General features: G+C 36.8%; 1 protein-coding gene across 2 annotated transcripts in view; it reads left to right on the plus strand.

Moving 5' to 3' along the window:
* The window catches only part of kcnh5a (potassium voltage-gated channel, subfamily H (eag-related), member 5a), a 91,545-nt gene that overhangs the window by 61,231 nt on the left and 15,532 nt on the right, over window positions 1-14,782 (plus strand). For both annotated transcript variants that reach the window (XM_057353731.1, XM_057353732.1), the window contains 3 exons: window positions 1,459-1,658; window positions 4,414-4,666; window positions 7,010-7,206. In XM_057353731.1, the coding sequence (XP_057209714.1) occupies window positions 1,459-1,658; window positions 4,414-4,666; window positions 7,010-7,206 (650 nt within the window). The remainder of the gene's footprint in view (window positions 1-1,458; window positions 1,659-4,413; window positions 4,667-7,009; window positions 7,207-14,782) is intronic.

Genomic DNA, 14,782 nt, shown 5'->3' on the forward strand with positions numbered 1-14,782 from the left:
ATTGCTGCATCAGGGCACAAAGGCTGTTATCATTACGCAGCCTGCTTTCACTCTTATGGGAACTTAATTATTGTTTTGGTCTTCATAGGCTCTTTATGTTTATCAAGCTCCCGCTGCTCTTTGACTTAAGAGTCAAAAGAGTGACGATGTTGCAATGAATGGTGCAGAGATGCTGCGCTTCTCTCTCAATGACTGGAATCTTGTCAATCACGGATATGATTTAAAGTGCATTACCCACGATCCTCTTCTTCCAGTGGAATCTTACCTCTCCGGCTGTGCTGTTCATCCTTTGTGTCAGATCCCTTTTCCTGTCCACCCTCTGAGAACATACTGGTAACAAAATAACAATAGATTTCAGAAACTATTTTGGTCTGGGTTTCCATGGAAACGCTCGGGTGTATGTTAGGATAGGATTAGGGGGAATATTGCCAGTGTCTGCTGGCAAGTATACTGTATATTAGCAGACGGAAAAATCTACATAGCTGGCTTTCGCTTCGAAAAGAATCTTGAAACATAGTGATAAAGCTCTTTAATTATATTCAATGAGAACAATTTCCCTTGATTTAGTTATTTCGTTATGACATTACACATACTACAATATACAGTATATTACAAACTATTGTATTGAGAGTTTTTTATTAACGCCACGTTTCTGACGATCTGATCATTTTAGCTCTTAAAACTCATCTTCGATCCTTAAAATAACTTTGTTATGCCTCAAAAAAGCTTGAATGTAATTGACTCTACACCCTTGCTTCATTTAGTATACGCAATATCATGAATATGCAAATTTTTCCCTCCTCCACTCAATCTAACAAGCTCAGACAATCTAATCCACTTTAGCAACCGTGTAACGTGATTGGTTACAACATGATTGTGAGAACAGGGGCAGTTTTAAACCATTTTTTAAGAATGTCTTTGGTAAACTGCTCATTTACTAAGAAAACATTCAGCAATGGTGTTGAATGATGAATTTGCACAGGGTTTGTCTTATTAGGCCAATATTAAAGAATATTAAAATGGCACATAGACATAAACAATATCTTCACCACAGGGGGACTTTGACTGGAAATGCTTAGTTCGGTTTGGTGACTGTCAGAGATGGGATTTGGTAAAAATGTTTAATCTGTTTAATCAAGTCAAAATGTGTAAAACTAATTGTGTTTGAACGGCCCTTAAGTTTTTTCATGGCTGATAGTTATTGAACAGAATTGTATGGTATATCTTATCCACTAAGAAGTCAACATATAAGATCACGTGACATCTCATTTCTTTTTCACCCACTAGGATCTGTAAAAACCTCTCCCCAGCCGGCATTTCACCACCGTCATTTCACTTCTGATACAATGCAGTACTCCTAGACTCTCACAATTCACTTCAGCCTTGGATTCTTGTTTGTTTACAGTAAGCTTTCTAAAATGCCCCCATAGCTCACATTCTTCCCTCACTGATTTGCAGCTCTCCTGTACGCCACCATCTTTGGAAACGTGACCACCATCTTTCAGCAGATGTACACTAACACCAACCGCTACCACGAGATGCTGAACAACGTGAGAGACTTTCTGAAGCTTTACCAGGTGCCTAAAGGACTTAGCGAGAGAGTTATGGATTTTATTGTTTCCACGTGGGCCATGACCAAAGGCATTGACACAGAGAAGGTGGGTAAACTTCCTTAAATGCTATATTACTGTGTACAGAAATATTATTTAACCATTTTTCATCATGGACAGTCATATCTATTAGGATTGAACTTCAGTGGTTATTGATTTCAGACTGGAGAAAACAAACATTTTGAAAATGCTAGAGACGGTGTAGTTATGGCATCTACCACCAGGGGCGTACTGAGCTCACTAGTCAAATTTTGAGCTTGTTCATCTCAGCTAATGATATGGTTTTAATAAAAAGCATTGTTTTCATTCACTTTGAAAAATAACCATAAGTTGTGATGAATCGAGTATAGACTAAGAACCCCAAATCAAGACTTTCCACTATAAAATTACTGAACTAAGGGAAATAATTTACTATTTCCATTATAAAATCACTGAACTAAAGGGAAATTATTTACTTTTATGTTTTTGTGATGCATGCCACCATTCAAAAACAGGGAGGTGGAGAAAAGAGGGTCATCTTTCTTTTTCTGTGCAAGTGTCTCTCCATCAAGACCCCCAATTTTATTTCATTTTAGAAGAGAAATGGAAAATTGCATTATCTCCCAGGAGACATCAGCCCCCGGGGATTGTAGTAGATATTCAACCCTGAGCTTAAACCTAGAAAGGATCCTCATGAGTGATTTTCATGCAGCGCTGGGTGAGAAATCCTCTCCATTTATTGACGTACGGATTGGGCATAATAGGCAAATTGAAACATTTTCAGCAAAAGGAGCGGGCAGCAGAGGTGGACATATGCACGGCAGAAAACGTACCTGTCAAAGTGACTTTCGAGTTATAAAGTAAGTTTAGCTTAAAAGTGCAGAACGTGCACCAACTCTCTGGTTATTAAACAGATCCAACTAAATGTTGCATGGCAACTGCAAAAAGTTAACTTTATTACCTGGTGGAGCAGTTATAATAATAACATTTTAAAATATTTAAATAATAACTTAAATAATACTTTAATTTTAATCTATACAATTTTATTCATTTTAAATCTATAGCTTAAAATATCAGTAAAAAACAATTGTCTAAATTCAATTCTTACAAATAATTATGCCAAAGCACCCAATCACCTAAAGTGGTTACTGAAAAACAAATGATCGTTTTTTACAATTTCTTTTGTGTTCTGGTGATGTGAAATGAATTAGATCTCAACCATGCACCACTGAATGACCCGCATACTCTGCCCTTAGTGGAACCATTAGTGCGAGAGAGCACTCAGTGTGTGCCGAATGTTTAATGGGCACCTAATGATTTAATATTAATGACATGAACCCATGCACACACATGCATACTGTATGCATGCACTAGTATGTTGCCATTATACATGTTTCAGTTATTGCCTACACTGTTGTCTCGATTTTAATAATTCCACATGATTTCTCCTGAAGTGGCTGCAAGTCCAAAATCACTGCCTGTTTGTGTTACCACACACACTTTACATAATTCCCTGTATGATATGATGACAAATTGTCAGATTTTGTCATATCACACACTCCTTGTTAGGCTTTTTATAGTTGGTTCACTGCATGATTCCAAGCTGGATATGTATTCAGATATACTCACAAAAGACAAATGTCAATTTCAGTGGATTATAACAAAAAATACCTGCAGATTATTTTACCAGAACTTTAAACTGTATCAGTTTAGGCATTAAACTGTAATGCCAAAGTGACCCGACTCCTGTTTATCAAATCAATACTGAACTGTGCAGCTAAAGAATTTTTAATTTTCTATTCTATTCATCTATAAAAGCTATGTGTGCTGTGTTAGACAAACTGGGACCAGTCACAGCACTTACACATTTTTGCTCTTTTTGGTCGATTTGATTGTCTCTATTGTTCTTTGGCTAAAAGCATCTGCTAACTGATTAAATGTTAATGTAAATGTCCTCTGCTCAATGAGGCACTTCAGCATTCTTATTATAGCTGCTGTTTTTGGATTGCCTTTGGGATCAATACACAGTAAACACCAATGATTAGTGTTTCATTATCTTTGTCTTTTATGCCTTGGTTATTAAATATAAATGTGAATTGTTATCTGCCGTGTCTGTAAACGAATCATGCTGATTACATTATGAATGTTATTGATCATTTTTATGATAACTTGCAGTTCTGAAGCTGACTGTTTAGTTTTCACTGTTGATAAAATATTCACGTGCTTTGAGAAATTGACATTTTTAAAAACTGTACAACCCGCATCTGAGTTAAGTCCGAGTTGTCTTTTTTTCTTTAACCCATGTAATAACTGTAACTGACACAAAATTCAAATAACTTGATGTGTTTGGTCCATCGCAACATTCTGAGATTAAATATTTTTGTTTAATGAGTGCTGTATGTTTGACTACTTTACAAAGAGTTAACATGTATAAGGAATGTCCCTTGGTAGGCTGGGACAAGGCTTTAAAAAGACAGAAAATATATAAATATACGACAAAAGTTAAACTATATCAATATAACAATTTAAATAATGTCAGAGAAAAAGGCATAGACATTTTGTGTAACGTGTGCAACAGTGAATGGAAGTCTGCTTATTTATATTTAAACGGCAGTGAATCTTGTATGTCTATTTACTTATTTATTTGTTAAGTAGCCATGAAATAAGCTTGATAATGCACTGTCAGTTGATATTTATTAATCGTAATCTGGACCCAGACTAATGTAATTGCAATTTCAAAACTGAAAATGCTCCGATTATTTTACCTTTCCATTGATGTTTACTTTGCTCATTATATTCTTGCATTCTTTTCATTACCCTGCAGGTTCTGTCCATCTGTCCTAAAGACATGCGCGCGGACATCTGCGTACACCTGAATCGTCAGGTGTTCAATGAGCACCCTGCTTTTCGACTGGCCAGTGATGGCTGTCTGCGCTCTTTGGCGGTAGAGTTCCAGACTACGCATTGTGCTCCTGGAGACCTTATCTTCCACGCAGGAGAGAGTGTGGACACGCTTTGCTTTGTGGTGTCTGGATCACTGGAGGTCATCCAGGATGATGAGGTTATTGCCATTTTAGGTGAGCTAGGACTTTCTTTAATAGGAGAGAGTGGGGTTAGTTGAGAGTTCTCTTAAAGTTTTTTCTTGAAACCTATTCACACAGCTGCTGACAGCAACTTTTACTAAGAAGAAATAGAAAGGAGAAGGCGGGGTTGAGCCCGTTTCTATGGATAATGCCAGCAAGATCATCCAAGATCTACATTTAGATTGAAATGAAGATTTACAATAAATGTTGCAATAAAAATGTTGCCATACTCTAATAAACATTTGAATTTAAAATCTTGCCATATGTAAATAAAGATAGATAAAGATAAATAGATAACGATTTTAAAATGAGAATGTCGCCATATTTAAATAAAGATGAAAAATGTTGCATATTCAAAGAAAGTTTTTAAAATAAAAATGTTGCCATTTAAATAAAGATTAAAAAAGTTGCCAGATTCTAAAAGGCAGGCTATGAGTCACAAATTAAAGAAACATATGATCAGCTAATTATCAGCCTCTTATACGGTATGTCTACATTTAGTAAACAATTAGTAGGTATAAGCAGGGATTTACACAACCGACTAGAATAACCGTAGCTGATAGTAAGATGTTTGTGAGTTGTTCTTATGATTTAGGAGTACCCCCAACTTTTCACAGATTTAGGAGCTGTCCTAGTGCTAAAACGTTGAAAATATACTTAATGTAGGAGTCCTAAAATTCGGAATGACACACCCATTATTGTTAAAAGTTTGTCCTGAATCTGCAAGTTGGGAGCTATTTTTTACCTGGTGGTTTGTTTTAATACTTTTGTTTGTTTTCTTTAACATTTTCCCTGTTTTGTGGATTTTATTTGTTTCGTCTATAATAGTTTTACTGTTTATATTTAGCTGAAAAGTCTTAAATAGCAGGCGTTAAATGACAGGCTCTAATTGTGACAACTTACCCCATGTAGCATCACTAAATACAAACTGGCCTTTACCTTTATCCTGGACAATAGTGGAAATGTTTAATAACTTTTGATTTTAATAATGTATAATCATCATTACAACATTTTTTCTACACCTGGTTTCTGTGTACCTGGCTGCTGTTGTTACATATTTTCTGCACAACATGAAACAGGATCACACCATTCTCATTAAATCCCAGGAAGCCCAATGCAGCACAATTAGCCGGTGTGTGCTTGTTTTAGTACTACCTCAGAGCTTTGCAGCTCAAGTTCATACAGGAACTCGCACAGTGATGTCGTCACTCTTAACCTCTGAGGTGACATAAAAGCCCACACTGTGTTCCGTTCACTGCATGTGGCATTTGTTACTCTGGCCACGCGGTCTCCTTATCCTGCTTTAATCGAACTGGGGGGACCGATTTTCATCGATTTTAGGGTCGTTAGGGTCACATGGATGTGCATGGGGTAGTTCATAGTCTCCAGTGCTGTAACAATGACCAGATGTGGGGCATATAGGTATTTTAAACACAAATGCAGAACTCTTCCATGAAAGTTGTTTTTTTTTTTGCAGTTTTCTCTGTTTGTACGGCTATCTAATTTGTTATAGTTTTATTCGCCAAATTCCTCCGCAGCAAAGCGGCAGTTATTACTGTATCTCTGTAAGTGCAGATAAGGGACTAGAAGCCAATTCAAGCTCTGAACAATAAAGACATTTGAGTTGACACGTGCACAAACAGGCACGTTTATTATGAGGTCTTTGGGTCTTTTTGTCTCAGTCTGGACGTTATCTTTTATTCTCGTAATCTCTTGAGTTGTGCTGATGTGCTGTTGCTACAAAGTCCTCAGAGGACCTCACATTAGACCTTACGAGACGCTAGAGGAAGGAAAGTAAGGTCTCTTTCTTCTAATGGTTAATCAGATCAGATGCTCTTTTGCTTTAATGATTATATGAAATAAGACGTGAGCACTGTGAGTTAATTAGCCCCAAGGCATTTACTTGAACCCACCACACTGAACCTGCTGGGCTCCTAATGATGCCCCTCATCAAAGCACTGAACGCTGGCTTCTTTGGACAGATTCTCTCACAAGTGTTGTGTGTGACTTTTAAATATGCACAATTATTGTGAGGATACATGTGAAAAACAGATTCGAAGCTCAGTGAATGCAGTATAAGGCCAATTGTATACGGACACTGCTTTCTGAATAATAGATGTTTATAGATGCTCTTTAAATGAAAATTGACAATAATTAGACCCTTTTTTTTACAAAGTGGAATACATAATTGGTCAAACACCAAAAATGAACTCCATTAAACACTCATGATAAACTGAAATGCCAGCTGTATAGTTTGTCTGTGTATTGTCAACTTATGACCAGAACGTTCAATGTTAAATGTTGTTTCTTTCTACAACCTCTTTCTGTCTGTTTTAGGTAAGGGTGACGTGTTTGGCGACGTGTTCTGGAAGGAAACCACTCTGGCGCATGCGTGCGCTAACGTGAGGGCTCTGACGTACTGCGATCTGCATGTGATCAGGAGGGATGCTTTACTCAAAGTGCTGGAGTTCTACACGGCATTCGCGAACTCTTTCTCCCGCAACCTCTTTCTCACCTGCAACCTCCGCAAGCGAGTAAGCACCATACTGCACACTCATTTCTTTCATCACAAAATGTCAACTGATCCTGTCACGTTGTTTTTCCAGTATACTTTGTTAGTGTTTGGGATATACATTTTATATACATTTTGCTTTAAAGGGATAGTTCACCCAAAACCGAACACGGTGGTACCCATTCACTTCTACTGTAGTGTATAGACACAAAACCAATGCAAGTCAATGGGTACCACCGTGGTTTGGTTACCAACATTCTTCAAAATATCTTCTTTGTGTAATGACAAAATTTTCATTTTTGGGTGAACTATTACTTTAAAGGGCCCAATAGTTTCAAACTCCTTCCGTGCCTTCATACACGCATTTTGTGTATGATTATTTGGTCTATAAACACAGAATAAACAAAAAATATAAATTTGACTACTTGCAGAATTTATTTCTTAAATTTAAATAGATATCGCAATAATATTATATGTAATATTATGTATAAAAATAATATTATAATTTTTTGGTCACAATATTTTACATCATGATCAATTTGACCTTTTTTGTGCCGTTGCTTATTTCTAGTTTTTAACAGATTTTACATCCCAGACTTTCATTGTAATGTAATTTATTTTTGGGGCCCCTTTGAATTTTTGAGCAATACCCACCATGCTGTGCATTTCTTGTGTTTTGTGTTCCTCTTACTGTACTGCATGTCGCAGATTGTTTATCTCAGAGATTTAAACTCATCTTGGTGCACTTTGACCTCGCCTGAACGTGAGGTGTGCAGTCCTGCATGCGTTCAGGCTGTACGAGTTCACAGCTTCGCTGTGGCTTTCAGACCTGGCCTCATATTCCATAAATACATCAATGATTCATTCTGACAGACTGGCCTGGGTCTCCTGGCTAAAGAAAGACCTTCAGCACTCACAACACAAAAAGACATCAGCTGTGCACTTTTTACACTGCCATTGAGAGTTACATAACTTGCGGGCAGTGTAAACCTATATTTAGGTATAAAGATTTCCGCTGTTACTTATTTTGAGGAAATAATGCTGTGTTGATCATCTTTAGAGCAAAAATCGTTCTGGCATACCTAGTCACACGCTTGATAAATTCTTTGGGCAGCTAGTGTAGTTTGAATGCATTGAAATATATGAAGACAGACAGGAATCACTGAAACGCAATATTAATTTTTAACCTCTGGCCACAGCAAAAGTTGCATCTACATAAGAGGATATGCTAATAGTATAATTAATTGATTAAAATGTCTCCAAGGTCTCAGACTGCAGGAGGTATCAGACTGTGATATATTTGACATTGCAAACATTTTGCATTAGTAGACTCTCTTTTACTCAACACTGCTGAAAAATCATGTTAAATATCTTCCAATACATACTGTGTCAGACATTGATGTCTTTATTGATTTCACTATTTGCTGTTTATTGAAAATGGTAACTTTGTAAGTGTGTCTATGCTGACCACAGTGAGGTGAAAATGGTGTGAAGTGTTTTAAGGGCAGACTGTTGGTTTCTTTGGCAATAGAGTGACAGAGGCCGCCCATCACCCCGCTGTGCCCAGTCAGCTGGGTAACACTGCTGATGGGCCGCTTTACTGAAGAGAAACTGCCTCCCACAGAGCGCATTCTGAATAAAGCATGAGTCAAATCAGCAGGCGCGCACACACATTTGTCATGCATAATGAATTAATACGGCCACCTACTAATATTATGAATACCTATTGTCATCTCATCTTCACCATGACACTACGCCCTACACGTACTGTAATACTGTATGACTTTGCTTGCAAAGGTCTGATGACACCTGCTAAAGTAACTACCTGCTTTTTACACTGACAAACAGAATTTTGCTACTTGTCCAATTTATGTCCAGTTGTCCAATTTAAGTTCATTAAACACCGTCTAAATTGTAAACAACATGATTTTTTGAAGTTGGGACTACATGAACGCTTTGTGTTGTGTTAACCTAAAATTGTTAATACTGGGCAGAAGATTTCCAGTTCCCAGCATGCTTTGTTTTCCATGCGGTTAAAAAAGTACATTCTCCTGTTTGGTTTTGGTGCGTCTATCCACTTGTGTTAAGGCCATGTGCTCAATCCACAATCCCTATTTCCCTTTGCTAAATCAGCAGAGAATTCAAACCATTTTAGGAATACTCCCGCATCACCCGCTGGGCTCACAACTGTTTGTCTTTGACTGCTGATTAGTGTCAGATCGCTCTTTTTTTGAGCTGATTCATCTCAGCAGCAAACCCAAAGAGGAAGCAGAATCCTCCACACCTGCCACGCTTTCTTTCTAACAAGATTTACAAGGCCTTCAGAATGCTACAAACCCCTGCCAATAAGATGGGCGAAGCAACTTTATCACCCCCTCCATTACCAGCAGTGAGCGCAGAGATGCTCTCTCAGCAACAAGGGAAAGATTCATAGAGAAATCATAAGCACATGGAGTATCCATACAGATAATAAGCACGCTTGTGTGCTTGCGTGTTTGTGTTTATAGATGTATATGAGCATGTAAAGATGTGAGACTCAGATAAGAATTGTAAACATATAGAAAAGTGTCCTGTGGTCTCTCAAAAGAAAAGCAAAACACATTTTCTCCATTTCTTTTTGTTAAATAATGAATTGGAACAATGAGATCGGTCCCATCTTTTTGCCAGAGGGCAGAGCAACTGAGGTACAACCAGACAGAACTGAGATCAAAAGTCCTAAATAGACAATAAAGATGTCAGATCTTATGCCAGTACTGTTGATTTTGTTGATAAGATGGAAAGTTTTGAAAAGCAAAATGTATGTATTGTTACAAAAATGTATTATTTAGGAGGATCTATTGCCAGAAATGCAATATAATATACATAACTATGTCTTCAGAGGTGTATAAAGACCTTACATAATGAAGTGTTATGCTTTTATTACCTTAGAATGAGCTATTGCTATATACATACACTGCGAGTTCCTCAAGTAGCCCTAAACAGACAAACTGCTCTACAGAGCGCATTTCGGAAACACGTTATCTCCTTCGGCAAAGAAGCAAAAACGTGACGACATGTTTGTCCTGTGTCAGCTGCCATAGTGCTTCGAAAGGGAGGGGTGGAGTGAGCCGTTGGTTGCAATTCGCAACCTCACTGCTAGATGCCACTAAAATCTCCACATTGCTCCTTTAAACTTTCTGGATGTTTATTAATGTGGAACTTAAAAGTTGTCTTGATACGTAACTACACCATATGTACCAGAAACAAAAATAAAGAGCATTAGTGGAAATGCATGGAGATGCATTTAGCATTTGGTTGGAATTTCTTTCAAAGGTGTTTATTTCTACATTGTACCCATGCCTCTAACAAAGCCTTAAACAAATGTCTCTTTGTATAACTGCTCTTAGATGTTAGCATCTTGTGACTTATTCTATTTGGTTTTCATTCCATTTGCGCTCTTCCGGAAATCATCCTTTTAGACTTTGATGTTTGTGTTGGCAGTCTGGTCTGTAGGTAGATACATATATTGATTAACTCCAGCTTTTTGGCTCATGGAGCAAAGGCCAAGATAGGTATTGATCCCCAAACAGAGACGCTAATTTTATGGCTTTCAAAATGGCATTCTTGACAGGCAGCATTATAGGCGAGCGAAAAGAGTTGAATGACTGAATGCAAAGAAATGTCAGTTATTCCTTAAAAAAGGGATCATCATGATTTTTACTTTGTAGTAGTGGGCAATAATCTGCTGATTGGCTGGCTATGATTGGAAAGTGCTGAGTGGGGCAGTTCCCGGGCCGGAGATGCCTCAGCATTGGGATGGGGAGTGGAGACCATCTCCTGGCAGCACCTCCTACTGTACTTAAAGCAGCAAAGCAAAGAAGTGTTGGATAGGTGGGGGCGAAGGCAGCATAAATGTCTGCCAGATCCCATTAATCTTAGATTTTGCTGTGTTGGTAGACTAAGTGCACTTTTGTTTCAATTCCCCCACATGCTTTTTGCCCGTTACCTCCATTCTGCAGTGCGGAAAATCATTTGAATCTTTCAAAACCATTGTCACATTTTTCTCAGTTTTTCAATTGCTGTGATTATCTCCAAGTGGATAAACTAAATGTCAACAGCAATAAAAGTAATTAAAAAGAAGTACACTTGTGGGTCTAATTTTTTTCACTGTTTATTTGCTGTGATGAATTTGTGTGATGAATTTTCAACAATTATCGGATTTGTTTGCTTTTGTTTGGCTTAGAGCTGATGTAACCATGCTTTTGGAAATTTACCAACCATAAAATGTCGACTTCTCTAACACACATGCCTTTCAAGTAAACCTAAACCTGAAGAATTGGTTCGGACCTGAAGTTTGTGCAATGGTAGTCTCGCGAAGAACTTATCGCCGCTTTCTTTGTCCAAGGCCCACCCAAGAGGCTATATGACTGACAGGTAAAGCAACCAATCACGTTTCGTTTTGTGCCGCGTCATATTTCAAGGCGTGGAAAGTCCCCGCAGTAACAGACCGGTGTACATCCACAAACGTTTCAAAAGTTAACAGCAACAAAATGATTATAAGTTTATGCCGCGAACCTCGCATACTTTAAGAATTAAGCGTTTAGTCGATCATGATGAATTCTTAATGCAACCGTTGTAAACATGACAGTTTACTTCTTAGATCAGATGGCTTCGTGTTGTTTCCAGGCGGACCGTTAAAGAACGCACGTCTCCCGGAAATTCTGTGAAATTCAACCAATCAGATGACGACTTCGAACATGCTGAAGTGTTTCCAGAAAAGTCTGCCTTATGCATCAGACGTTTAGCCAACGGTCCGTGTGCGTGACGTCTGAGGTTGAGACTATAGTGCAATGGTAACCACACAGCACACAGCAAGTAAAATTTCAGAAAACTCTGTGTTAGGAGTTCAAAAAATACCCAGATGACTTTCAAAAGTTAGCTATCCCACAAGGCCATGGGATACTGTCAGGTTCGAAAAGAGAAGAGTAGTTGCTAATTGATTGAATTAAAGGGCAAAATTAGTCTGAAAAAGTCTTCTAGTAAATCTAGTTTTTTTAATAATCCGCCTTGTAGATTTTTCATTAAAGTGTACTGTCTGGGCTATTCTGATCTTAGAGAAAGAGTACCTACTGTAGGCTAACTAAATAGTTTGTTTGTATTAAAGAGAAAGTAAAACAATACTGGTGTGGTGCTTAACCTTTTACATTGAGGAATTTACAGTCAATAGTGAGTAAACAATCAGAAATAACAAGAAAAGGTCTATTGCACAGCACAACAGTTGACACTTTGTTTGAATGCATAAAATAATCACACTGAATGCTTGACATGCATAAAAACATTCCTATTAGCTTTCTGGATTTACGACAATTCCTATTTTCCTAAGCCTCAACCAGTGTTGGGTAAGTTACTCTGAAAAAGTAATTAATTACTCGTTACTAATGACATATTCAATAGTGTAATTAGATTACTGTACAAATTACAGTATTTAGTTACTTAATACTAATTACTTTCTATATCCTATATCAACCTTGATTAGTTAAGTGATTCATAGGCATGAAACGGCTCTTTTAATTCATTCAAATAAATAAAATTAAACTACATAAAGTACTCTTATTAACTGACAAAAGTATTACAAATGTGAGAATTATACATTAAAGCACAGATTCTATAGTTAGACTTTGAATTTTGATGTTAATTCCACTATTGCACACACATATACAGTATTACACAAAGTATTTAGTTTAATTACATCAGAAGTAACTGTAATTAAATTACAGAAAAAATAAGAGTAATCACTTGCTTTACTTTTTTAAGGGAAAAGTAATTAAATTACAGTAACTAATTACTTAGTAACTAGTTACACCCAACACTGGCCTCAACTAAATCACACTTAACTTCATTGAAATTGTTATGTTTATATTGTTTTAAAAAAATTCTCATCAAAACCCAGAAGGTTTATTCTTATAACAAACTGTAGAGAATTTTGTGCTGTTATGTGGTTCAACGTAAAATAAATCCAGTTTATATTTGTATGTATATACACTGTAAAAAGTAATACCTTAGATCTACTCAATAAAATTATGGCAACAGATTTACATAAACACGTAAATAAAAACTTAATCTACAGCATAACTGCAACACACAGACATCAAGAATCAGTGTATGAACCTCAACAATGGTGACAATCAACAGACTAATTCAGATAAACAGATAAACCGCAATGCATGCTGGGAATCATAAATGAGTTTTGTACTATGATGTTACCCAGCATGCACTGCGGTATAAAATTTTCATTTGGTGATTGTCACCATTGTTGAGGTTCATATACTGATTCTTGATGTCTGTGTGTTGCAGTTATGCTGTAGATTAAGTTTTTATTTACGTCCTGTTTTCACAAACGTTTCTAGATATCAAAATGTACTCAGACTCACTGATCTTGTAGTGTTCTTTCATGATCAACAGCACAGCACGCAAATGAGATGAAATCAGTGAATCAAACCACAACATGATGGTGATTTTAATGATCCCCAATCAACACTCGATTAGTTTCTCACTGCATTGCCATATGGAATGTAATTTAAAAGCATGCTAAAAAAACAACCTATAAAAGTCAAGGGTCAAGAGCCCAACTCAAGAAAACACTGATCACCATGATGGTGACTTTTGTTAGCTGGGGACGTTCTTAAAACATTAAAAAACTGGACACTGAATGTTTTTAAAACATTTTCAAAAGCATGAAAAACCTGAAAGCATGAAAGTTCTTATAACAAACTTTTGTTAGCTGGGTATATGTTTTCCGTGCTGTTTAAAGCCGAATTACTATAGCCGCTTCGGCGAAATCGCTTTTTTAAATGTCGTGGCTTCTTGTATCATTTGGTTAGGCCACAGTGTTAGAAGGGAAGGAATTAATTTGTTTATTATTTTTATTTACGGAGTTATATGTGTGTTTTGCTTCTTTCATTTAATGTCTGTGTTTCTGACTTTTTCTTCCAAAAGTTTTGACCAAGATAAATTCACCTCAGAACCTTTTGTGTCTGTTCATTTTTAGGTAAATTCCACCTCTGAATAATATTTAAAGTTGAATTATTCTTTTTGATTATTTTTTATTAATATTTAATTAAGTAGACCTTGGAACCTTAAGTCAATTTTATTATGTCACAATTTGCATTTACTCAATTTTATTGTGTAACTTTTAAGCAATAAAATTGATTGAAATTTACTCATTTCTAATAAGTTGTATTTAATTTAAAAAAATTGCTTGTAATCTGTTGCCATTATTTTATTGAGCAGATCTAAGGTATTACTTTTTACAGTGTAGGCCTTGTCTCATTAATTCCATGTACTCAATACTGCTGTGCAATTCAAACAAAAATGTAATGTGTCGGGGGCCTCAGGTCTTGACTTTGCTTAGGGCTCCCAAAATGGTAAACACGCCCGTGGCTATACCTAAGATTGACTTCTCTGTCTTTTTTCCCATAATGCACCTCTTCCTCAGGGATATGGTGGGTGGTGTAACTGTCGCCTATTCTACTGTCTTTCACTCAGTCACTGTCAGGACATGTTATGTGTCATGTGGTTCTTGTCATGAGTGATGAAATTGTCATCTCATTCTCTTATAA

This window comes from Triplophysa rosa, linkage group LG15, assembly GCF_024868665.1.
Source record: "Triplophysa rosa linkage group LG15, Trosa_1v2, whole genome shotgun sequence".
Classification (NCBI taxonomy): domain Eukaryota; kingdom Metazoa; phylum Chordata; class Actinopteri; order Cypriniformes; family Nemacheilidae; genus Triplophysa; species Triplophysa rosa.